General features: G+C 41.2%; 1 protein-coding gene and 2 long non-coding RNA genes across 5 annotated transcripts in view; 2 read left to right on the top strand and 1 right to left on the bottom strand.

Annotated features, from left to right (window-relative positions):
• ank1a (ankyrin 1, erythrocytic a) overlaps positions 1–10,681 on the bottom strand; it is a 96,327-nt gene extending 85,646 nt beyond the window's left edge. For all 3 annotated transcript variants that reach the window (XM_032515833.1, XM_032515835.1, XM_032515836.1), the window contains exon 1: positions 10,556–10,681. In XM_032515833.1, coding sequence (XP_032371724.1) covers positions 10,556–10,681 — 126 coding nt within the window. The remainder of the gene's footprint in view (positions 1–10,555) is intronic.
• LOC116689336 (uncharacterized) lies at positions 25–27,796 on the top strand. The gene is made up of 3 exons (XR_004331971.1): positions 25–34; positions 1,003–1,013; positions 27,665–27,796. It is a non-coding gene; the product is annotated as an uncharacterized LOC116689336 (long non-coding RNA).
• LOC116689337 (uncharacterized) lies at positions 13,215–23,022 on the top strand. The gene is made up of 3 exons (XR_004331972.1): positions 13,215–13,269; positions 16,166–16,167; positions 23,010–23,022. It is a non-coding gene; the product is annotated as an uncharacterized LOC116689337 (long non-coding RNA).

Raw genomic sequence — 27,796 nt, 5'->3', positions numbered from 1 at the left:
AGTGTCATAATTTATCAAATGACACTTCATCACAGTCACAAATATTCATAAATAGTACTTTATGTGTATGATATGTATCATGTCATGGTTATGACAGTGTTATGTCAGCCTTATGCACACCCCTTCAAGTAAAGTGTTACCCATTTCTCTTTAGAACCGTTTTCTTCATGATGGCAGGATGCTGATTGCAAATAGCGAGCACACGCCTGACCATTTAGAATGTTTCTAATTTACTCACATACGACACAGTGGTAACAACAGAATTGGCCAGTGCGCACGTGTCATGAATCTGGCCGTAATTCTGCGGCCGCAATTATATTGTGGGCAAATTTAAGAATATTTACACGCACATATTAGTGAATGAGGCCCAATGTTTGATATGAAACTAATAAAGAGAAAATTGTTAGACTTAAAGCTTAATAACTGTGGTGATTTTACTAAGGTGGACCCAAAATAGTGCTTGCAATCAGAACCCATCTGTGTTAGTGATGGAACAGGTTCATTTGAAAAGAGGGGCTACTCCATTTGTAGCATTTTACATCAATAAATCATTATCACATTTCCAAAGTTTGAGAATTGAATATGATTTATAAAACGAATTTACAGAAAAGATTGACTGTGCCTCTACTAGGGTTGGGTACTGTTCACATTTTTACCTGAAATTTGGTTTCGGTATTTTATTTTTTTTATAGACAACTTTTCTTACGCTTCTGATTGTTTCTGTTTTGTTGTCTATCTATTTCTTCACTTACACTGTCGCTCTGTTGAAATATGCTCCATAAGGATTGTCACGTAGTGGACCCGTGCGCTGACGTGCACTAACATAGAGCCACACAGCCACTGGCCAATGATATGATGATCATTAGAACGTTTCAAGCAATTCAATTCAATTCAATTTTATTTATAGTATCAATTCATAACAAGAGTTATCTCAAGACACTTTACAGATAGACCACACTCCAGAATTTACAAGGACCCAACAGTTCTAATAGTTTCCTCCAGAGCAAGCAACAGTGCGACAGTGGCGAGGAAAAACTTCCTTTTAGGCAGAAACCTCGGTCAGACCCAGGCTCTTGGTAGGCGGTGTCTGACGGGCCGGTTGGGGTTAGAATGAAGAGTGGCAATAACAAAAATAGAAAAAATTAGTAGTTTGTAGCAGTTCTTTGTAGTAGTTCATGGCATAGCAGGACGCTGTGCGGCATTACAAGGCACAGCAGGACGTAGCAGGACGTAGCAGGACGTAGCAGGACGTAGCAGGGCACCGCAGTGTAGCAGTTGAACATGGCATCACAGAACGTGTAGCGGGACCATGGCGACAGCTGCTACCCTGATTTCGGAGCAGGATCTACATCAAACACATTTAAGCCACACAGTCAACGGACGGCACGTATCACTCCACAAAATAAACAAAATGTTGGATACCCTTCGCGACACTTTCCATATATAGCAATAATGATATTGAGTCGATATATCTTGCACCCCTAGATATAATATTGAGCAACGTGATACTGCGATAACGATATTGAGTCAAACCAACCCTAGTCAGTGCCCAAAAAAAGTACAGAATTCGGTACCCGGTCCTAGCCTCTACACTGCATTTTGCAGTGTGAAAACGGTCAGTAATCGTTTTATAAACGCATTGTTAGTTACAGGCAAAGAAAAACCACAATATTTCAGCCAATGTAATTAAATAATGCTTACTAGTGCTACTGCACATGTGGCACCTGCAACATAAGCATGAATGAATAAATTAATTAAGGCCCTGTTAGGTTATTGGCCATTCTCCTGGAGAGCAGAGCATTGCTGTGTGCTTGCTGGATGGGATGAGGAAGAGGATCAAATCAAAGTGACACCACCTCTGCTTCCGGGGGGATTCAGATGAAGGGGTTGACAAATCGCTAAGCTTTTAATAACAGGTCCATGATGCTACAACACTATGACACTTGACACGCAGGATTAGATGACTCAAGAAATCTGCACTCCACTAAGTAAGACTTGTCATAAGGGAGCATGAAGTGGTACTCCAAGGCACCAACCAAGGCTAAAGTCCAGGTCTTGTAATGTCATCATCTGTTACCCATTAGTCATAAAAACAACTTGAATCCCATCCTCACAAGCCCTTCTAAGCTGCTATTACATATATACTGTTTTTTAAGATGCCACTTTGAACTATGCAGGTTTAATTCAGTCAGGAAATTCAGACTCCAATCATGAACTAAATCTTTTCCTTCCCATCGCATTAAATGAATCAGACTCTCTATTGTCCGTACTCCGAGAAGTGAAACTGAGAATTACAGCCGGGAAGCTGCGCTGCTGTAATGACCCACTGTGCTGCTGGGTTTTGAATTGAATTATTCCTCTTCCCCCCGGTAGACAGAAACAAAGAAATCATATCAATCAGGTAAATAAAACACCGGTCATTCAATACAAAGGAAAAGGGCACAGAGTTACCCTGGGATCACCCACACTCCTGATATTTCACTCCTTTATGCTTTCACTCTCCTATTCTATGGCTCTACCCGTGGGCTATATTCCAGTCTGAGCGCTCATCTTCACACCGAACACTAACACATAAGGTGCTTCCCACACACAAACAAATGCAGTCCTACACTGGCGTGCTCGCCTTGAACACAAACATCTTACATCAGCATGGTTAATGACAATGCTAACATGCTGTTGTTAACCAGGTATAGGGTTAGGGTGACATGTGTAACATGTTCACAATCTTAGTTTGGTGAACTAAGCATGCCAACATTTGTATCACTAAAAAAGTAAAAAAGATTAAAAGTCAAAGATAGTTAAGATATTTCACAGACAAACAAAACAAAAATATCAACCTTATGGTGGCGCTAGGGACGAACAATTAATTGCATTTGCAATAATATCGCGATTTGTTAATACGTGATTTCCTAATCGCAAAGGCTGCAATTTGGTCACGTAACTTGTGAGAAATCAGTATATAAAGCATACCCTGAGCACAGTTCTGTCATTCAAACAACTCTGAGTTGTAGTTTAAAACTTTGACAGCCATTTTAATAAAATGAAGGGTTTTATTCAGGCTTGAGTCCATACATGCAGTCAATGGATACAGGCACGGAGAACTGAAGGCTCTGTTAACAACAATTAACTCTGATTAGCGGTTAGCTCCGGTTAGCTAGCTCCGTTATAAAGATATAGAGCGGAGGAGACTGCTACGGAGTGGGCTAACAACCAGACTCTGATAAATGACGTTCAGGGAGCTTTCACAACTCACAGAAAATCCAATGTGGTAAAGCCACATAATTGTTTTTATATTTCTGCAATCTGAACTTTAGTTTGTGTGATTTTTTTCATATGAATGTTTGTTTACACCAGGCTTGGTCAGTGCTAAATATACTACTGTGGTTGAAGTAGTTAAATAAAAGGGTTCATTCATAAAAATACATGCATCACCTAATTTCATCATCACATACAGGCCTGGCCTCCAGACAAGAACAGTTGAATCTATCTAATCTTGTGCTGTTCATACTATACAATAATTTATTGCTTTTCTTTGTTGAATAATACAAAAGACAAAGAGCTTAAAAAATAATCGCATATTAAATCGCAATCGCAATTAGATTATTTTCCAAACGCGTTCAGCCCTAGGTGGCGTTAGATGTCAGGGAATCGTCCAGGTCAGTAGGAAAAATCCTCTGATGACCACGAATATCTGTACAAAGTCCAAAGTGGTGGACAGACTAAGAGACCAACATAGCCATCATCCACGCCATGCCGCTAGCATGGCTAAAAACAGGAAAGATCTCTGTAAGCATCATTTTACTCATTTAGGCTCTTTTAGTGAGCTTAAGCATGAATGAAAAAGAATGACAGAGACAAAATCATAAGGTCAGTAAAAGGTGGATGAGCATAGAAAAATGCATCAAATTGCAACAAACACCTATTGTTTTACAGTAAATTATATGCCCTGTTGTGTAGAGACAAACATACAGGACAAATAAGATCTCTCTCTACAGAGAATAACAAAGGCAGATCAATACAGTAAGTGGTAGGTTGTACATTGCAGAGGCTCCTAGCTATAGCACATATCAGTCCAAAAGATGTTTGCAGAGTCTGAGGCTATCAAGGCAGGAGTCAAAGTACCTGGACATCAAACCGCACTAAGCTCCCTATACCACCTCCTGTCCTTTCCTCTCTCCTTTCTCATCAACTAGAAGGAGCTTAAAGGAAAAGAGCTCAGGTTGGGTAACAGACACCAGAAGCTTTTTTTCACAACAAGCTGTCCAGCAATGACCTATAAAATTCCTCTAAGAAGATTGCCTCATTCTTTCTTTCTCTCTTGGCCCTTTTATTTGGGCATGATGAGGATCCATTTCAATAACCCTGATCTAACAATTCTGCTTTCAGGGAGTTATGTAACAGCTGCACTATTAGAATAACAATTGGGTGGAGAGATTAGCGCAATCGGCCAAGGAGAGAGATAGAGAGGAAGATGAAGGGAGGCACTAGGAGGGAAATCTAAGGAAGCCCCTCACAATACGACACATCATTTCATGTGCTGTCTCACGAATAAACAGATTTAACAGTGCAGTGGGAGGCGAACACAGACAGATGCTGCTAGTGTTAATGTGTTTTGGAGGTTTACACAAACCTGTTAGGAGACTAATGCTTTGCTGAAAGCACTGCAGTCCTACGTGTCAGTTCAGCTTCATTTACAATCATCAGCTGGGAAGCACACCAATAAATGTGTCTTGCAGGCTTTCTTTGATTACAGAGATAACAGCACAAAATAAGCGGGTGCTAATGGCTTCAGTCTTAAAATGAAATGAGTCACTACAGTTAGGATGAAATTGAAAACATGGTAGAATATCTCCATCACTACAACAATTTAAAAATATCCTCCGGCTTTGGGGTTTTGGGGAAGCCAAACCCCTGCAGAGAAGGAGTTCCTTCTGGATGCTTGAGTTATATTGCTCTTGTTTATTTCATTTTTCTTCTTCTATTTTAACAAAGATTGGAGAATAACTTTTAAAGAGGGGAGTCATCTCATCTCTCTAATCAAATCAACCTGATTGGGTGAGGTAAGGTGGGGTATCTGCTTTGGAATCACTCATAAACTAAGACCTGCCATCGCCCTGGTAAACGGAGGAGGTTGGAGGAGAGAGGTGGGGGTTGGTGAATTGGCCTCACGTGTGCCTGGCTGCCCAGCTTTAATTAAAGCAGAGTAGGCTACAGCTCCCGGCCAACCCGCCCCAGCAGCACTTACTGTAGAGGTAAGGAGCTGGACTCACTGCCAGGCTCCATCAACGTGAGTGAGTGCATTGACAACACCTCCTGAGTCATCTGTCTAAGGGGTTCCACAGGTCCATCTAACCCCCCCCCCACACACACACACACACACACCTTATGAAGGCTAATAATAATCTTAACTAAGATGTGTAAGATCTATGTGGAAATCCAATAAAATGCAGTTATACAGCAACTACATACAGCAACTACATACCTACATACAGAAACTCCAGAAAATCCCAACTGCAGAGGAATGAAAAGTAAAATATCCAATTTCTCTTAGAATACATAGTGAATAAAAGAGCGGGGTTTTTCCACATTGTTCCCCCTAATTAAAAAATACAGAACCTATGAATAAGCCAATGTATCTTCTACTTCATTCTCTCAATAATCAAAGATTAGGGTGTAACAGCCAGCCTAGCTCCTTCCAAAGATACCAAAGCAGCACCTCTAAAGTCCACTGATTAACACATTACATATCTTGTTTGCTTAATCTGTACAGAAACAAAGTATAAAACAATGGTGGTATTACAGCTGGTTGTGCCGAGAGCAGTGAATCCTGAAGTTTGGTCGTCACCGTGAGGTTGCCAGGCAACCAACAGGGACTCCAGGAAGTTATTGCTCGGGCCAAGAAATAGCCCGGCAGCTTGAGTGGTATTGATCTTCTCATCAAACAGTTAGCAAGATAGTGAATTGTTTTCAAGCATATTTAAAAAATATATATAATATAATATATAATATAACAAGCAATAATCGTTGCAGCCCTTGTTGGAAGGACCAGCTATTATCAGTCAGTGAAACCCATGAAAAGGGGGAGTCAGAAGCCACTGTTTACATAGATGTCGACTGAAGGCAAGTTCAAGATGAGAGACAAAGATCCACACCCATACATACTATTTACATGTTGTAGCAGCTAATGACATTGATTAACAGTTTGACCTGAAGAATGGTTTATTTATTGTGTTAATGTTTAATTTAAAATTCATCACTTTGATCACAGAAGCTAGTGAGGGTACAGATAAGCAGGACTGATTAGCAGATAGGTTGCTGTAGTTGGCTCTGATGGGCTTAGTCACTGCTGCAGCACCCCTAATCCACTGCACCAAACCTGGACACACACTCAAAACACACAGTCATGCATGCACACAAACACAGCCCCAACACCTGCAGCGATACAGTACCAATCTGTCTCAGACACCGACACATTCACCTCAGTGAAGGCTCCGCTTCCTGTTAAGGCATGGAGGGTAAGAGATTTTGGAGGGCAGACAGAGACGAGGCTGGAATGCTGATCCACTGCCGCCACCTCTGCTTTATATGAAGGAGATAGAACTTAGATATTACTTTCACCTTTGCCATGTTCACTGGCAGCCATGTTGGCCGCACAGTCCTGCACCATGGCCGTTGTTTAGGAATCTGAAAGTCTATGCGGCTGACGTTTATCTTTAAGATGCCTGATGGGCTGTGATATGCAGCTGCAGCCAACACCTCTGAGTGCTGGACAATATAAAGCAACAATGGAGCCATAGTGCATCCTAACCAGACTTATTGTATTGATGAGTCCGAGTAGCAGCACCACTAAATGGTCAGTCCTCAGCTGCTAAGGCTTTCTCTGCACTTCACTGCCTTGCAGGTAGTGGACAAGCTTGACTTAACAGAACCTGGATGTGCACACAAATGTTGATCTTTTAGCTGTATCAAACAGACTTTACACATGATCTTGCAACACTTCACATCAACACAGTTTTATAGAGCTACGGCAGAAAACTAATGAACTGTTTAATATTTGTTTATCTCATTTGATTTTTTAGATTTTATGCTTCCAGCTTCTCAAATGTTAGTGTTAGCTACTTCTTTTGTCTTATTTAACAGTAAATTACTGTAAATGGAATATCTTTGTGTTTTGTACTATTAAGACAAAACATCCGACATCTCCTTTGGCCATTTTCACAATTTTTTACATTTTATAGACCAGACAATTCATTTAATAATGATTCAAAAAGAAAATAATTGTCAGATTACAACTAAATTTAACCACATTGTTGGCAGGAACAAACTGCAGCATTACAATCTGTGTTGCTTATATTTGGATGGTTTGTCCAAAAGAAAAACATGCACCAATTCTGATAAATTGATTTGTCTTTTATTTGCAAAAATGCCAACAATTCACTGGTTCCAGCCTCTCAAATTGAAATACTTGCTGTGTGTTTTTTAGTCTTCTTTGATAATAACCTCCATAAACAGTTTTTTTGGACATTATTAATAATAAAAAGAAGATTGATTGATGAAAATCCATTTTTGGCTGAAGCCCTAATCACAACAATAGGTAACAGGAGGAAACTAAATAGTTTAAAGAGTCCAACTGAACCAGCTCACAAGATAAATTTAGTTTGTTTACCTGGCGAGTTCATGAACTTAATTTTCAATCTTCTAACAGTCCGTTTAGAAATTAATGCCAGTTTAACATTGTCCATGACCTTGAAATAATCCTCAGTCTTTAAATAAGTAAATGGCCTAAAATAAAAATCACACTAGATACGTTTTTATCTGCCATGCTGATGTGAGACAAACAACACAAATACAGCAAAGCAGTACTTCATACTTCAGGACCATTTTCCCAAGGTAGGCCACTTCACGCTATAGCAGCTATAGATGTAGACACAAACCCACATACAGAATGAGGTGAAAATAAGTGCTGGCTAGGACAATCGGCCTTTGTTCACATCCTGACAATGCTCATTTTTCAAGAGGACCAAACTCATCAATAACAGTAATTTGAGGACAGCATTAGCCACTGCTCAGCAACTGACCTGAGCTGTAGAACACCACCACACCATGAAGCCAATTAAAATGGCACTATCCCCCTTTGATAACGAATTGTTAGCTTTATGACTCTGAACATTCATTAGCGGACAAAGATTTGTGTCCCCACAGGGATGGAACTAATCACGTAAATCACCAACATACGTTAGCCACAAATAGTACATTAAAGGGATTAAAACAATAAAGAGGGTAAGAAATTAAATGAATGTCATTAAAAGATGCAAAACTAAAATATATTACTAGAAAATAACCTGTTTTTGACTTTTAAGAGTCTAGCTAGTAGCCCCTAGAGGCCATAAACCAACCAAACTAAATACCCAGGTGACAGTCTAAAGTAACCTGGTGCCACCGTCTTCCTTTCAGAGCCCTGTGCTTCTGCTACTGCAACTAAAAATACCAGCAATAACGAATCAACCACATTTCATGTCATTTTTGTAACAATTCATTGCGCAAGACATGTAAATCAAGAGAATAAGCTATGACTGATTTATAATAACTCAAAACATCAATTGTGCACAATGAATGCATCTGGTGAAGAATGAAACATAACAAAAGCTTGGTTTGCAGCTAACAAAATGATACAGAAAGAAACTGGTGAGTGTGCATGTGTGTGAGCAAAATGTATAGGGTTGAATAAAAAACTAAAAGGTTTTTCACCGAGAAAAATGTTGACCTTTGCTGCTCCGCGAGTTTAGGGACACTCCTGAGGTACAGGTCAACACACAAGACAGCTGATGAAACAATTCATTAAAAACAGGTGTCGAGTGGCAAGGAAAGAAAACAACCCAAGTGTGACGGTGGTTTGGTTAACCCCCATGCAATGCAAGGGAACTTCTAAATTACAGACTGTAGAATTTGACTATGTAGCTGCGGGCATCAGAGAGGAAACAAAGAGGGCACTGGAGAGAAAGAGAGCAAATTCCCCCAGTGTTAACATCTGCTCCAGAAACCAGGAATGGCTGTAAGCCAGTGTTAAAAAAAAAAGGAAGAGAGGTTGGGAGGGGGAGCTGGAGGGGAGTCAGGAAGCTTATTTGAAAGACTTAAGCTGCATGGTTACGTAAGTGATATGGGATCCTCTGAAACCTCATGTATGAAAACCGTACACTTTCAGTCAAAGTTGGGATGCATTAGTACCCTCGCAAGAAATCCTATCCCTGCTTTATCCATACTGTTAGAGCTGCAGGCTTTCCCTTCTTGAATCTCATCTTGCCAGACATGCACATAAAGCACTTGCACACACGCGCACATGCACACATCTCTGCACCGACTTTCACAATCCCGGGGTCCTTTTAGCAAAAGGTTGATAAGACCTGTCTCCTAGAGCGGTTAGAGGTGGAAAATATGGAGAAACCTTACAGTAACTCGTTGGCTCATGTCATTGCAGACAGTGTGGTGGTATGTGTGTGTCAGTGATGAAACAATTTTGCCCAACTCTTACACAAAAAAAGCTGATGAGCAAACCTCTACTGAGCTATCTACTCCAGGTGTATCCGAGTCATATCACCTTTCCCCCTGTTCACAAAAAATAAAATAATCTACTCTCTCCAGCCTTTCTGCCCCGCTCCCTTCACTGTGAAAGTGGAAGCGGTACTGTGTTTCTGTCCATAACACTGTCTCTACTGCATCAGCACCAGATTGGTTTACAGCCAGCCTGGCACGGTGCAGGCTCGCAGGGCGGCTGGACTCATACTCAGTTGCTGAGGACCAATTTGCCACCAATACACACAAGCAAAATCTGGGGATGACTCATTTTTATTAATGAGTTTGAGTGAAATCCAATGAGAGGCCAAAGGAATGAAGTAGACTCTGCAGCTTAGTTATACATCCCTACAGTCGGTGAATGGCAGAGCAGAGACGTATTGTTTACAACGAGCCCTGCCAGTCACTTCAGCTCTGCTTGGGACTTCTCACTCAGACACACGTTTGCAGGTTTTGCTCTGCAGTCATTAAAATGCCACCTAAAAGGAAAAGCTGAAAGGATGAGAACAGACTGCGGAAAGTAGCAAGCTTACTTTACTCGTGGATAATTGGTGAGTAGTGACATTTAGATCACCATATCGCAGTGTGAAAACAAAGACAGAGAGAGGGGACGAGACAGAGAGGTAGAGAGGGACAGAGACACTGGGAGGTATAGTACTACACTGCCTTATCAGAGAGGGCAGTCATTAAGGCAGGTATTAAGCAGTCGAGAGGAGCAGGAAAGCATGCAGTGTGTTGTACCGTTTCCCCATGTCTGTATGCACAGGACATACATGTGTGCCAGGGAGACTGTGTGTACACACAGTAGAAACACTGACTGAGTTTCCATGTGTGCCCCGGCACCACTGACCACAGCTTAGCATGACAGAGAAAGAAGGGGGGGGGGCTCTCAACCTTCCTGCCCCCCTCTCCAGCCACCCCTCCCTCCCCACCCTACCCCCATCAGTCCACCCCTGACTACCCCACCTGTGAATAGACCCAGTACCTTGCGTTTTTTATCCCGTGAGCGACTCCTTTTTTTGTTCCTCTCCTCCTCCTTCTCTTTGCGCTCCTGTTCTAGCTGGGCTTCTAAATCCTTGTTCTTGCGGAGATGTTTGGCGGCTTGTGCCATGGCGTTGGTAGTGGGGGTTTGGGCGGCGTTGGCGTGTCCAGATCCTACGGCGGTGATCTGCGGGGCAACAGCGCTGGGACCTTTACCTGGTGCCGGCCAACACTAGCACTGCCGCTGCTGCTCTGTGTTCCTCAATGGCCCTGCAGAGTCTGCGAGCGTGCTCACCCTCTGCCTCCTCCTCCTCCTCTTCTTCTTCTTCAGCAGTGCAGTCACACACACATCGGCAGTCCTCAACCGTCTGCTGTGGGATGCTACTGCAGCGCTGCTCTCTCTCTCCCTCTCTCTCCAATGCTCGCACACTCCACACTCTCCCTCTTGCAATCGCTCACATACACTTCCCTCAAATGTTTCTGCTGCCTTCCTCTCTGGTCTCCCCCTTTCTCTGTGAAGAAGAAAAAAAGGCAAATAAGAGTAAACAGGTTTTCCCTCTTTTTGACTCGTTTTGCTTTTCTACATCGCTCTTCCCTTCACTCCTTTGACATTCGGTGAAACTGCTTCGACCCACCCCACCCTCAACAAAGAGTCAAGAGGGATAAACTGACAGTCAGTTAAGTAATATCCAGAGCAGCTTTGAACTTAAGTCAGCTCTCCTTCCTCTCATTTCATTGATTTTGTTTCCTTTTCCTGTATTTAATTTCTCAGCATCTCATAGTCCTGCTGTGTGTCCATCTGTGGAGGATCGCTAGGCTGCACAAGGAAGCCTTCATCACCCCAGCCAATCACGCAATCACTCACACGGATAACAGAGGAAATAAAATAATAATCTAAAACATGCATGAGGGGGGAAAAAAAGCTGCTTCTTACTCGTTTACTCTCACTCTCTTGCTGCTCGCTTCTCCCTCTCTACTGTTTAGGCGCTGCAGCAGAAAGGATTGGTAGCCCTGCAAGGATGTTGGTGCAGTGTGCTTGTGTTTATTAGAGTGAGGCTGTGAGCAATAACAGGCTCTTTCATATCACTCCCTGACTGTCTGTTGTAAAGTGTGATAAATTGATATCAAAAGCTTTGCTTTACTAACTTCTGTTTCTGGTTATCTGCATTCCTTTTCACCTCTTTCCCTGATCCCCTGTTATAGATTTGTGTACAATAAAAGACATATGTGATATAAATGTATGTACTATAGTATAAGTGGCTTCTGTGTCTAGTGCTCATGTACACTGTATGTGTGGATATGTGCGCAGTGAGAAAGAGGTGCATAGGGAGAGAGGGGCTGATGGAGCCAGCACCTGTTTACTGGTATTGCTCTGCCTCTCTCCTTCTCCTTCCCTCCCTCTGTCCTTCCCTCCCTGCAAAGCTGCTGACGCAGGCATAAAAAAATCCTTTAACATCTCTCTTTGCCCAGCTCACTATACATCACATGCAACGTTCACATTGATACAGGAGACACACAAGCACACACATGATCCACACGCATGCCAGGACACATGCTTTAGTGTGCGCGCACACACACACACACACACACACACACACACACACACACACACACACACACACACACACACACACACACACACACACACACACACACACACACACACACACACACACACACACACACACACACACACACACACACACACACCAACACACACACACACGGGACAGCTGGTGAATGGCATTCTGCAGCCACATCTTAATTCCTGGCTTGTTTTTCTCTCCTCCATTACTTACTATAGAGAATCCCATTGGAAAATGTACAAAAACCAGCAGGATGTTATCACTCTCCATCCAATTGTCTCAATGCGTCATATATTTTCCTAATTCTTACAGTAATTTTAGGTCAAAACAGTTATGAGTTGAATGACTCATGATATTAAGCCCAACTTAAATGAAAAGTGCTCCTGAGAATATTAAAATCAGGGTGTTTCTTGGCTGCATGGAATATTTAATGCCAAAATGATATTACCAAAATTAAGATTATTATCTTTTAGAGACAGCCCTGTCTGTCTGTCTCTCTCTCTCTTGGATTCCCTGATCTGATAGCAGCTCTCTCTCTCTCTCTCCATACTGCACCATACTAATGAATAGGACTGGTGATACTGCTTTCTGTCTGCAATGCTATTAAACAAATCACTCGCTCATGTGCTCATGTGGCCTAGCTATGACACAAACAAACACAAATACTGACGGTCTGACAGCTCTGTGGCAAGAGATCCATACATTATCAAACACCTGGGGAATGTATCTAAATGAATTACCAGCGGGACTGACTGTACTGGTTCTAAGTAGGCCTGTCACAACAACAAATTTTGCTGGACGATACATTGTCCCAGAAATAATTGCTATAAACGATAATATCGTCGTGGACTCTTAGTCTCTGTTAACAAATAATGCACTGGAATAAAAAAAACAAAACACAATCAAAAACAATAAATAAAATGGAAATTAAAAACCACACACACAACCAAAAGAATATATAACAGATGTAAACACCAAGGATGTGCACCAAGGATATGAGAGAGAGAATTTGTTGAAATGCCAGTTATTTGACAAAGTGAGTGCACACCATTTCGCACTTTTCGCATCTTCTACTACTTTGTCGACTAAACGCCCCAGTAATTGTGTACTGTCGGGAAGACGGAGACGGCCCGTCTGTTGTTGTTTGTTGCGTTGCCGTGTTTAGTTGCTACTGTTTTACATCAAATGCGACATACCAGCTCGTCAGGTTAGATAATGCGGTTTGATTCCGAAATGCTTCCACACTGCAGCTGTTGCGTTTGGCTTTAAAACTTTTTTTTTTTTCCTAACTCAACTAGCGTTTTCTCCTCACGCGGCTCTTTTTCTGCACTCTGTGGTAGGCTACGCCAAGAGTCCCGCCTTCCCGCACAGAGATCATGTGGCCGACTTGAGGGCTCACTCCTCCTTACGCTAAGGAACCAAGAGTGGTAATCCAGGCTCTTTGGTAGAGAGAGAGACGAGGAAAACAAACAAACGTGCAGATGGAATCATCCGAGGCTGAACCTGGAGAAACCCCGAGGAGAAGAGGGCATTTCACACCGACCACGTACTGACAAGCAACATGGTAGCTTAATAGCTAGAGAAATGCTTTTACAGAACAGCCCGTTTCAAAGTCTTTTTGATGCTGGGCTTTTTGGCGGCCTTCAATCCTGACATGAGTTGGCCTGGGATACAGTGACAAGAGCATATTTTGCGCACTGATGGCAACTGCATTACCATGTACCAATTATGTAACTTATGCAAGTTGCTGCTCCATACTGACATGTTACGGAAACCAATGATTGTTAAATCAATCTAAAAAATTTGAAATTTTCAATAAATGTCTTTAACCTGACAACAGCTACAACAACCAACGACAGCTAACCAAAGGATCAACCAACTAATCAGCCAACAGTCCAGTGCATTTAACTTGTTATAATGTATTTAAAACAGGACAAACATATCATAAATTAGCCAGCAAGAGAAATTAAATACTGATCTGAAGTTCAAAATTCATATTGACCTTGGAAATGGCAGTTGAGAAGCACATTTAGTAGCGGTTCTGGGGTTGGTTTCACTGCTTGAAAACAAAACAAAAAAAAACTGTTAATTTTGACACATTTCACTAATCAAAACAAATGCCATACATGGATCCACTTAATGAAATCCTCACAAATTTATTAGCACTTTTGTGAGTGTGACAATGCTACCATTAGAGATCTCAGAAATTGATTGGAGAAACATGCTTTTGATGAAATCACATGATCTTTTCAGCAGATGAAGTTTGCCCAGTTGTCGTTGAATTTTAGATGTTAAAATGTCCGTTTATTCTGAGTTCTTTAGGGGCTTCTCATCTATGTTGGCATTAAACTGCTGTTGCCAAGGTCAAGAATGAACATTGATCCTTTAAATGTAAGTAATTTTAGCATCTGTAATTTCATGGCAACTACGCAAACCTCGATTTATGAGCACGGATTAGATACAAATAGTGACAATGTCATGTTTCACAACCAGCATTGTGTCGAGAATCTGAACGTGCACTTATATTTCATACACATAATTGCTGCTTAAACATGCTAAACCACCGGAATGGACTTAAACCCACATAAGCCTATCTTTGTGTTCAGAGTGCACCCAGTGTATATCGACTGTCCCTGGGGTGGTCCTGCCTGGGACACAAAGGGATATGTTGTGTGGACCTGGGGGGAGAAAGAAACACAGCTACTGCCCAAGTTCTCTTTAGTGTGACGGCCAGCACCCGCCAGCATATTAGCCGCTCCAGTGCTCCTCTAAAAACAGTGAAGGGGACACGACAGAGCCACACACGTACACCATCGCACACCAACATGCATACTCACCACAGTGAGGAGACAGAACAGGCAGCCTATTCAACACATGAAAAGCTACTGTATGTAACCTCACTGTCAAATCCAGACCCTCTGGATATAACACTAGACAGTTATGTAACTGGTCAAGTGTATACAGCTAAATAATTTGTTAAATTAACTCTGATTGTTACACTGGCCCAGTGTTTATATAAGTCCGAAATAGTCGTTAAATTAAGTTTCCAGCACTTAGTCATTAGTCACAACACCTTATAGAGGGTTTTCAACACTACGTAACATATAGAAACGGCAGACGTCACAACAGCAGATCATGTTGTGACGTAAGAATAGGAATTTCTGTAGTAATATCCTACAAATTCAGGTACATTTTATGAAGCAAAAAAGGGGGTTTTATTTTGTATAGGCAAAGCCTATACAATGCGTGAAGGGATAAACCTAATAGCATCAGCTCTTAGAGGGCTACACCTATGCTCATAGACTTCGGAGTTACAATTCGTAACTATAGAGCAGGCCCCCACTTACAGTGCTCAGCTGGTTTTGTCCAATGGCCACTCGAAGTATAGCAATACAAAAATACCCCCGTGGGTCAGAAAGGATTTCCGCCACAGGCCACCACTGTAAAAAGAGAGGTCTGTAAAATCGCTGCCGGAACACCTCAACTGCAAACATGGGGGATTATGGCTATATCTATAGTATATTTTGAAACCATGGCTTTTTAATCTTTGAACAACTTTTCCAAAGCCCAGAAAAAGTATTTTTCCCCTGTAAGAGCACACTATGCACGTGCGTGTTGTATCTCAGGTGAGCCATATCACTCGCATGTGAGTGAATATTGGCATGCAAATAAGTTTCTATCCATTCATTGTAGCAATGTGCGTGTGTCCATCACGCAAATGTGTCAATTTAGCTGCGGAGACAACGAATAATGGTGTGGGCTGTGGCAATCTAGTGTTAACTTAATTGTAAATATGACAACGGAGCATTCCTTTTTTTATTGTCTCTCTTGCATGACATAGGCTAATTTAGTAATTAATGTGTCTTAAAGCGCTTAAAAAAGAAAAATGAATTGTGTACAAAACAAACTGAGAATATTCTATTTCTTTACAGTAGCAGAGCGCCGTTTCTGTGTGCTCCATGATAATCTTGTACTAAATGAGATATTTTGTAATAAAGAACATTATAAGATGCAACCCTTTAGAGTAGAAGTCCAGCAGAATTTTCTTAACGTGCAGTCAACAGTTACAGAACGCAGTTTGCTAGTTTACATGGCCTGAGGCATTACGGGAGAAACGCTACTGCAAATTAGGGCTGGGACGATATGCCTTTGTCCCAAATTGATTCTTTCATGACACATACAGTAGATGCCGATTGGATGTGTATTGTGATTTTCATTCATAGCAATTTGATAGTTTCAGTAAACGATTTTCTTTTCCTGCTTTAATAAAAAACAAAAGTTGAATAATATACTTCTAGAGAAAATATATCATGAGACATTTCTAAAAACTTATAAAAACAAATGCACACAGTCCTGACATTTATTTAATTTGGAAAAAAAGTACATAACATGTATTTTCTGCTTTCGATCTGTTTTGCTGGAAACGGATTTGATGCTGCTGGACGTTACCGTATCAACAGAAAATTTTTAAAATTTTTTTTAATTAATTTAAGTGAATTATTGGTAAAAAACTGAATACAAAATAAGTGGTCAAAAAAAAAGAGGAAAAGAATTAAGATACATACGATTGTCGATTTTTTTTCCCACTCATCTCTACTGTATATAGTCAGTGGTCAAATATCATAGAGGTAAATGCAGAAGCTTAGAAACCTTTCCTCTTTCCTCTCATGGGAATGAACGGGGCTCCGCCATACATGTTGCACCCAGCTCCTATAATACATCCATGACTTGGAGCTGTCAGATTGTAATCAGATTACTCGGGACAGATGTCAATACCAGGTGTGAACAGGGCTTACAAATGTTATGTATTAAAGTAGTCACACTACACCTTTACACCACTGGTGTAAAAATGTACCAAATATTTTCCCATCTAACACCAAGAGTTACACATTTTCTTCCTCCAAAATAACTTGTATGATTCTAAGAACTAAAGGGGATCAATTTATTGAGTCTCTCAAAAATAGGATTGGCACTGGGCACATTTATTCAAAGTTAAAGTTCAAAAACCTTTATTTGTCCCCAAGGGGCGATTCATTTTGCTGCAGTAGCAAACCAAATGGAGAAAATAAATGCCACAACATTAAAAGTTTAAACCCCAGTGTACCTTATGTGCCGACGTTACCTAGTCTTTCCAGAGTTAAGCAGAGAGATAGCAGAGGGGACGAAGGAGAATTTGTACCTATTAGTTTTGGCTGGTGGCTGACTGAAACTGGAACCGGAAGGCAGCAAATTAAATTCTGCATTTAGAGGGTGAGAACTATCGGACATGATGGATTCTGCCTTTTTAAGCACATGTCTATTGTACAGATCAGTTGGTGTCATCTGCTGAATCCCAATGATTTTGCTGCTAACTTTAATTACCGTTGCTAATTTGTTTTTCATTTTTAAATTCAGAGAAGCATACCAGCAAATACATGAAAAGGTAAAGACAGACTCAAAAGATTTATAAAACAATGTCATCAGGGATCTGTCCACTTGAAACTTAGCTAGCTTTCTCAGACAGAAGAGACGCTGCTGACTTTTCTTACTCATCATGTCTGTGTTTAGTTTCAAAGGTCAACTTGTTATCAATGATGATTCCCAAGTACTTCTATGATTCAACAATTTCAACCTCTATTCCATCTATAATTGTCTTTCCAAGAGTTGGATGGTGACGTCTAAAATCAATGCACATGTCCTTCGTCTTTGTAACATTTAAGTCTAAAAAGGCTTCTTTGCACCAGTTTTAAAAAATAGGGTAGTGCTGGCCGTGAGATGTTTCAGTGGTGTCCATTAAACTTACTATGACTGTATCATCAGCAAACTTTACAATGTAGTTATTGGTCAGTTCACTGCGGCGGTCATTAGTGTACATAATATATAAAAGAGGAGAGAGAACACAGCCTTGAGGGGAGCCGGTTGATGTCACAGATATTCCAGAAAGATGTCCATTTACTCTCACTCTCTGTGTCCTGTTAGTCCAAAATCCAGCCCACCAGATTGCAGTCCAACCCAAAATTTTCTATGAGCTTCGACACCAATAAATGGGGCTGGATGGTGTTGAAGGCAGACGAGAAATCACAACAGCAGTCTGACATGGTTTTTGTTACCCTCTAAATGCTTGGATGTGAGGTTGAGCAGAGTTATGGTAGCATCCTGCACCCCCCTGTTGGCTCTGTATGCAAACTGCAGGGGGTCGAGGAGGTGTTCAATCCTACCCCGCAGTTCTTTCTTTATCAGTTTTTCAAGGGACTTCATAACTAATGAGGTTAGAGCCACAGGTCTATAGTCATCAGAATTTTTGGGTGGTTGCCTTTTGCAATGGGAATAATTGTAGATTGTTTCCACAAGTTTGGGACTCTTTGTTTGCACAAAGACAGGTTAAAAATATGATAAAAAATGAAGCCTAACTGATCCGCACAGTGTGTCAGCATGTGGCTGCTAATGTTGTCGGGGCCCGGGCTAGTACAAGACTTGCTGTTTAAAAGTGTTCACAACATTGCGTTCAGAAATAAAAGGAGTTAAAAGACCAGAGTTAATTAGACTGTCCCTTAATTCGCCCGTTTCTTTACTTTAATTGTGGACATCAAACCTAGAATAAAACTTGTTAAACTCCTGTGCCAGTGCAGAGTCTGCCGTAAAACGTTCTAAAAATGTCTTCTTCCTTGCTTTGTCATTAAGTCCAACAATATTCTTGACACTGTCCCACTGTTATTGTGCACAAGGTTTTAAAATGAAATACAATTTAGACCAGAAAGAACAAAAGGCACACTGTAAAGGCTTCTGAACCATATGCACTTTGTACATGAAAAGGTTCATAAGTATAGCAGTGTCAGTTTTGATATCATCTTTCTCTACTCCATATAATACTTTATTTTGTAGGCATGACAACAGTGACAACAGAGATGGTCAATCAAAAGCTTATTGACAACAAAGCAGTGTCCACCAAAGGCGTCCAAGTTCTTTTAGAGAACACTGGTATTTTACCCTCTGTGGAACTGAACCCAGTTAGTTCAGAAATGCTTTTGTCAGCATAATACTACCATCTCATCACTCAGACTAAATGGTTTCAATGCTCCATGTTCAGTGGGTTTTAATGATATCTCCTAGGCCTGGCAGGTGAAACACCCAAATTATCCCTTAGTTTTGAAACTAGAGAAAACTGAAAACTGAAAAGTATGTGTGCTTCAACTTTGAGCTGAGATACAACCTACAAGATCTTCAGTAACATACCATCTACTGGCTGCTCTTATGCAAGGTCTGACAAATAAAACACCAAGTCATCTTGAACACAAATAAAGAGTTGTACACTTTGCTTTAAACGTGAGCAGTGGATGTTAGTATAAGAGTGAGAAAGATTTAAGCATAATATGCATGGTCATCTAGTGGATGCTCACTTTTAAGGCCCCTTAGGGACTTTCCAGCCAGTCATTCTTGTCTCATTCTACTTACACCCACACCACACAGGTGAAACTCTTGGGAAAATATTCTCATTTCCTGCTCTAATTTAGTCATCATCATTATCATGGACAGGTCACATGGATGCACAGGCATGGAGAATATTTCTCAAACAAACATTTCATTTATTCAGTCATGATGACAGGAAAGCTACTAATGCATCTTTTAGTTATGGCTACTTAGTATCAGTCATAGTAACATATCAGCCGCAGCAGTAGCTCATGTAGAGATACAGCAGACGCTGCCGGGTTTTACTATGCCGCTCATGTTGAATCCACCTCAATATTTCAAAGTCTCTAGTGCGTTTTATTGGCAGAGATCCACAGCCTACAGTGAGATACAGTATTCTGCAGGCCTGTGCCATCCTCTGCACCATCAACTGTGGCTTATAGAGGTATTTTAGCAGCGGTGTTAGTAATATCAGACAAAATGAGATGATGGGATGAACCAAAACCCTTGCGGTATTTGTGCTACTACATTATGAACACTGTGGCCCATTTTGTGATTTTAAGTGGTTTAAATGATCATAACACTGCCCGTTTAACCATGTGAAACAGATTATGGTTGGGCGTCACTAGGGACGTAACAATTACCGGTGTAACGGTAAACCACGGTAGAAATGTTGACGGTGACAATTCCCCTTTTCATTTAAAATATCCTTATTATTGTGGTGGATTACCACGGCGCGGAAACCCTGTGTTTAATCTTTCCCAGCGTCAACCGAGGCTCCTGAGGCTGATGCGGCAGGCCTACAACGTGTGTTTCTTTTCTTGAAGTTGGAATGATGTTGGAAGGTGGGGATGACAGCACTCAGGGCATTTATCAGCCGTGTAAAAAAAGCCCATAGTTACAACAGTAACATTTGCTCTCTCCTGAGATGATTGACAAATCTGTGACGAGAGTCATCGCTTTGATCTCCTGCCAAGTGTTCTGCTACGATGTGGATACATTTAGCCCTTGTTACAACATGACATTTATTTGAAGAAGGAGAGAGATTATTGCCTTGATAATATTGCTGTTGCTGTTTCTTACTGCATTGCTGATAGATGTGCAGATTGTTTAATATTACTTGTGCAGCCACTTGTTGATACTCAGGTTGTGATAGCACATTTGTTAGCAACATGCAATCACCATTCAACAGACTAGCTTGTGACTCCACGTGCTTGGCTATTAAAGGTGCTATTACTGTTTGCTCCGTTATGGATATGTGTGCTGTAATAGATGTGACTTATTCTCAGGTTGTGTTACTAAGCAATATGTTACATGTTAATTATTACAGAGAAATTAATGTAAACATTTAGTTTTGGTAAATGGTATTCATAGCAAGGCAGACGCTTATTAATGTGCATTATTATTTGCTTATATTTCAGAACCACATCTAACTTCACATTTAATGTCAAATACAACTTCATAGTTGGAGTTGTAAATAGATCTTCCTGGATCTCAAAGTCAGACATCTCTGGTTCAAGTTCTTACCAGACCCCCTACAGCCGGCCAGTTTTCAATTGTTTTTACAAGCCTATTGCCTACGTTTTTGTAATCTAATAAACACTGTTACACTTTTAGAAACTAATTCAGCTTGTGTAGGCCTATGAGTGCTTTCTTAAAAAATTGAACGAACTTTAAAAAATACCACAATAATACCGAAAACCGTGATCATTTTGGTCATTGTAACTGAGGTTAAATTTTCATAGTTATATCTCTCATTGTCCCAGAAGATCAATTGGAAAGGCAAAAAAACATCCGAGTAAGGAAGACTGAAGGTCAGACAGCACCCTCTATTGATTAATAGGGGGTACTGTAACAAAGAGGGACAGGAACATTTGCTGCATGGGTCTACAGTCAAACATGAAAGCTCTTGGTAGTAACCTGTTTAAACGTGTTCATATAGGAGCCTCTAACCAACCAACATAAAAGAACAATTTCTTACAATAACCAACATCAGTTGTGTCTTACAGGAAAAAAATGTAAAGGACTAACAGGACAAAGACAACAAGTGTGGTAGGATTAGGACTAATCCATAATACTGATTACACCATGGATCACAGTGCCCCCCGTAGGCTTATCTTGCAGTACTTTGAGTGAGTGTACACGCACAGCAGAACTCAACACTGCACTGCAGCACATAGTCAACTCAGAGCAACACCACAGGACCGCACAGCTCAGTGATGCTCCGAGAACACACCGTTCAGATTGAATCACGTGTCCTAATGAACAGGATAAGCAATGGAATTTGTATTTAAATTAGTGCTGATGATGGACAGTATGAAGAGAAACAACAGTTTTCATGAGCAATTTATCATGCAAGCAGGTCAATATCTTTACAGGACGCGAGAATTATAACAAGCATCTATTAAGAGCATAATGCAATCCAACACCACAAACTGCAGATTCAGAAATGACCATCAAAGTTAAATCAATACATCTCTGACAAAAGCTTCATTTTAATGTACTAAAGTCCACTAAACTAATATTTAAAAAATTGTTGCAGGTCTATCACTCAAACTGTATTTTAGAGTTTTCTTGATCTTGTGTACACCCTCAGTAGGTGTAATGTCTGGTGGACAGTTTGCCATCATCATTTCCCTCCTGACACTTGGCTAGTAGAGCAGGGAGGATAGAGCAAGTTCGGAGAGAGCTTCCCCCCCCCCCTTGACTGGCACTGCACCAGCAGAGAGAGCACTGATTGGTAAAGCCATATGGCAGGTAACAAACCAAGAGCAGGCTTCATGACCACACCGTGGTGTGGCTCAGGCAGCCTGCCACCTCATCGAAAGGGCTCATCTGATTTGGCTCTGTATTCAAGGGAACCATGTAGACCAGAGTTCTGTGTAAATATGCCATGAGTGTCACTGACACTGCTCCGTCACCAGCTTGGGGGTATGAACAGCAGTTCAGAGTAGTTCCGAAACCACAGAGTCAGCAGTGAATATCACTGTCACACCCACTGGGAATGGCAGATTGACAATCACTGCTGTTGTGTACAGCGGCTCTTCGTAAGCACAGCAGTGTGTAGGCAAAGCAACACTTTGCTCTCAATTGGCTGTTTAAAAAGGAGGCCTTTCTAGTGATCGTAACAATTACATAAGGGAGAGACGTGATGAGTCTGCAGCATTTCTTGATCAGAGTTACAAAAATAGCTCAGGTTGAAATCCCTTGCAACCATTTAGGTAAGTCTCCAAATAACAGAAGCTGCCATCTGTGAAGTGTGAAGTACAACAGCCGCAGGTTTGGCAGTGCGGGCACTACAAACACAATTTGTATAGATAGGAGAACATTGGTACTATTTTATCTCTTTCATGTCCTCTGACACAAACTACAGTCAATGATTCAAGATCTCTGGAGTGCAGTTCTACAGAGAGAAAAATAAGTGTCTCTATGTGTAATGCCCAAAATACAAAGAGTACGCCGTGTGTGATGCCCCAAAACATGAAGCTGCACCAGTTGAGGGACAGACCGTATATCCAGTTTACTTCTGCCATCTAGTGGCGTCATAGTGCAACTGACTTCTAAATAAAACAAAGCTGATCACTTAAAAACCCGAGGTGCTGAGTCTGTTTAGATCTTCTTTTGTCTTTTTGTTGCATGTCTACGACCGTATCTCCTTAGAAAAATCCTAAAATTTGTAAGTGACCCTAAACTTTTGACCGGTAGTGTATGTAACTTTAATGTTTCTGATTCTGTAATTTGAGGTGTAACAGCAAATTAGACTAACAGTGAAAAGAACGCTATTTAAATATAGTTTTTATTAATCCCTCTGCCCAGGTCCCATTTCCCCCACAAAGTCACTAAATGATTTACATCAGTAGAACATTGCTACAGTAACGCATTCTGAGGGGTCACAGATTACGGCGTAACACCAGAAAAGCCTAAGCAGCCAGGTAAAAGGTAGCAGGAGATATCTTTACATAGGCCTAATTGTATTTCCTTTTATTTTAGACATTTTCTGTTGTAGTTATGGCTGATACTGGAGACACAACTAAAAGCTAAAACGGAAAGAGAATCGTTGTCAGGCTTTTAATAAATGGAGAAAAATACAGGATCTAAAAGGATTTTTAAAATTTCAATTATGTCCCCTTTCCATTTAGTGCCCCGTTTTATTTCTTTTCAGTCCGTGTTTGTGTTGGCCTACTATTTTCTTTTCGCTTGTCCCACTGTAATTGTGTAAAGCGTCCCTTGGTTTCATAAAACACACTATTTTAATACAAGTTATCATTACGTCGGTTGCTAAAACAAACTCTTAATGCTTTGGCCCGTGACACAGTGACACCCGGCTTAGCTCACGATCCAGGCTAAGTGTCCGTATTCAACACCTGAAATGCAACAATGCATTCGTAACATATTCTGTAAATGAAGGATTTTCTGTCTGAGCAAAACATTCATCACAACTATATGACCTCCCAGTAACACTAACTCAGGCAATACAGCAACATGAAGAAAAGACCTTTGACGACAGCAGGTGTCCAAAGCTTTTGTCCAAAGCCGCCGCTAGAATCAACACAAACTGAAAGTTACATATAGCCACTTTAAAATAAAAAGGTAATGCTTCAGGAAATGGTCAGCAGTATTGTGAAGTTTTACTTATAAAATGCTAAATCATGATTTTTCTCCAAGCTATTTGAATTAATAAAAAACATTAAAAAAGGTGCTGTACTCGATATCCAGAACATTAATATAGCAGTAAATATATTTTTTCTACATAAATATTTAATGAAGTAATGGCATCCGTTGCAGAAAATGAAGTCACACACCCTCTGCGCGTGTAAGCAGAGCTTCACTGGTCTTTATTTGGATAGCCAGTTTGGCCGGGAGTGCACGTATGTCCACGTGAGCGCTTAGTGCATCGGTATCTGATGCAAAGAGCGTCGATATTTGAAAAGTCGGAGAACAGTCTGCAAGACCCGTGTGGAGGCAATCCCAGCCCACTTTCACTGACCAGGCCTGTTTGCATGTAAGTGTAGAGTTGACCTCAATGAAGAAGGTACAGGTCACAGCAACACAGCAGTAACACCGCTAACATGTCAAACAGGAAACAGTGACAGTGGACCTCGGCTTACTGGAGGAGGATGATGAGTTTGAAGAATTCCCAGCCGAAGATTGGACGGGGCTGGATGAAGACCCATCCAAAGACAACTGGGATGATAACGTAGAGGATGATATATATGATTTCTCAACTGAGACCTGAGCTGGGAAACCGGTTCCAAGATGGAGACGTCTTAGCGGCTGACAAGGCCGTTCAGTACTTGAAGACATTGGATATGGACATTTATATTTCAACATTACTGGTTGACCACACACCACCAGAAGTGATTTGAGGATGTTATTTGTTTTTTTAAGAAATATTGATGAAAGTAAATTGTTAACAGTAAGACTGACAAGAGTGAATAGGGCAAAGAGGGAGAATTAAGAGAAGAAAGGAAATGGAACAAGAAGTGCAGGGGAGGAGGCAGGAGACTAGTGTCAGTCTCCCCCTCGCTCCTTCCTCATCTCCTTTCCTACCATGTCCCTTTTCCTCTGTGCATTTTTCTTCCCATGATTCCTTACACTTGGCTTCCTCTGACCCTGGAATTATTCGATCTTCCTCTCCGCTCCATTCATCTTTTCCTCACAGGTGGCCTACCAACATTACGAAAAACTCCCCGCACACATTGTCCCTCTGTGGTCAGAGCCTCTGGACCTTGTCAGTATTAATCTGTCACTATACCAAATTTCTGAATATCAATTCAGTTTAGTTACATTAAAAGCAAAACACAAGGACATCTGGCAATATTGTTTCAAACCCTGTAAATCTCAGAATACCCTCGGTGGACCGTAGAGTAATTACTGGTTTTCTTCTTTTACAAGGTAAAACCAGAGCCAACAGGCAGTGGCTCCCCTCCTGACACCCAGCGAGTCCTCACTTTGTCCCAATCTGTTCCTTTAGATGTACAGCCCGCCTCCTTCCACCTGTCTCCTATTCTTCCGTTCTAATCAGGCATCGCTGCCAATCAATTTGATCGCCATGACAACATTTCATATGACGCCCCCTTCCAAACACCACCACCCCTATAAACAAAAACAAAAAAAAAGCTGAATTCCGACAGCTCAGGATTGATGAGGGTGAGTCCTGTCAAAGGCCAAGATTAGATTAGGACTGACGCATACACACACACACACACACACACACACACACACAACACACACACACCACACACACACACACACACACACACACACACAACAGCACAGCGGCAGCAGGTGCTGTTTGGTTAAACCTTAATTACATGATCTCTGATTTCTATAATTGATATGGAAATGACTATGTAATTAATGCAAAAGCAGAAATACCAGCAGCTCTCCTATAAAGGGATTTTATTGATTAGATACCTCCTGCAATTTTTGCATGCTGGTAAACAGAGGACGGTGAGACACACAAACCGTGTTTGTGGTTGCACTGTCACAGGCTCCACACACCCACTGCAAAATCAGCCACGAATCGCACACAAATTTGACACACACAAACCACAACAACACCAAACACAGCTGCAGCAAAGCTTTGTTAACTTAATTACATCTATCTGATTGAACTGAAAATGTAATAATGAAAAGGAAATAAGCTTCAATGAGATTTTTGTTGTTCCTCTCATATTTTGCATGTAAACAGATGGTCGTGGACAAAACGTGTTGTGGTTGTGAAGTGCTACACTTGCACTTGCTTGCAATTGGCCCATGCCATGCACAACACAACGCTGCACAAACTGCGAAAAAGTACTAAAGATGCTGATGCTCCTAATGAAAATGGTCTAGAAGAACAGTTGCAATAAAGTGTGAAGTTCTATTCCTTCGATTAGGTTGCCTATGGTTGGTGCCAGTACACACCACACCACACACACACAAACCAACACAGCCCACACACACGAAATTACAAGCACAAAAATGCCATCAACACAAGTATACTTTACATCAACATCTTACACACACACACACAACACCACACACACACACACAATGTTTCACCGTGGTTAACCACAACCCCTTTAGGAGAGTAGGGTAAGTTGGAGCGATAATGGCAGGGTGACTTACCGTATTCTCGTTCTGGGTCAAATGGCCTTTTGAACGGGGAGTGCTAGGGGCACTTCTATGATAGCATCAAAATCACTATTTGTAAAACATTAAGAAGGCTCGACACAGCGTGAAACTTTGCTTGAACATTGTTTGTGTACACAGAGTTTACTAAAAAGAAAAAGTTTTAACAACTCATTGTAGCAGTTGGTTTTTCCGGTCGCCGTCCATCTCGCCAGTCAAAAACAGCAATGTAACAGGGAGGAGAGTAAAGATGGAAAGCTCCTAAAACTTAGTTCCATAAAAATGCACGGATAATTTGTTGTTTTGTTGTTAGTGAAAAAGAATATTGACCTTGTAGTTGAGAAAGGAGCCTCGTATAAGAATTATATTTCCTCCTATGGAGTCCATTCATTCACATTCGTAGGCGTGCACTTTTTGATTGAAAAGATGGCGGATAGCGTAAACAACTGCAAAAGTGAGTCATTCAAAACCTTTTTAGTAAACTGTGTACACAAACAATGTTGTCAATGCTTGAGTTAATGTGTAGAGCCCCTGGTGATACTTGTAGCAAAGTTTTATGTTGTGTTGAGCCTTCTGAGGCCGGCTACACACTGGATGCGTCGCGCGAGCGTGTCAGCTGCATGGCGTAGCCATTTTTATTTCGGCTCCCATGTTAACAGGTTAGAGCTTACACGCTGCCTGCTGCCCAAAATTAGCATGCTAGATATAGAACAGACACCTCTTTGTCACGTGAACATGTTGGAAACGTTTCCAGGCAAAATAGAATAGGAAAAGATGTTTATATGTCATTTTAACACGAATAAATATTGATAAATGTTTTTCGAAAGTTTCTAGGTTTTGACATCAATGCAGATTTAAATGTAAAAAAATCGATTTCCAAATCTTGCACCTGTCATTCAGAAAGAAATATCGTGTAACCTATTTTGCCGTCAATGCCGCATACATTCACAATAAGAAGCTGGGTCTCAGTTTGGCGAGAGTTACGCTTTAAGTGAGTGACGTCAGTGCCCGTCAGTGAAGGAGAGCGAGCGGTAACAGTGCTGATCCATTTATGCGACACGGCTGAAGCGTGGTGTCGTGACGTCATACATCCATGGTTGATGCTCCACGCCCCTGACTTGCAGCTGATTGGACGAACGTGTCACGTGGGTCTGGCT

The sequence above is a fragment of the Etheostoma spectabile genome, chromosome 5, assembly GCF_008692095.1.
Source record: "Etheostoma spectabile isolate EspeVRDwgs_2016 chromosome 5, UIUC_Espe_1.0, whole genome shotgun sequence".
NCBI classification, from domain to species: domain Eukaryota; kingdom Metazoa; phylum Chordata; class Actinopteri; order Perciformes; family Percidae; genus Etheostoma; species Etheostoma spectabile.
This window is presented reverse-complemented; position numbering and strand designations above follow the sequence as displayed.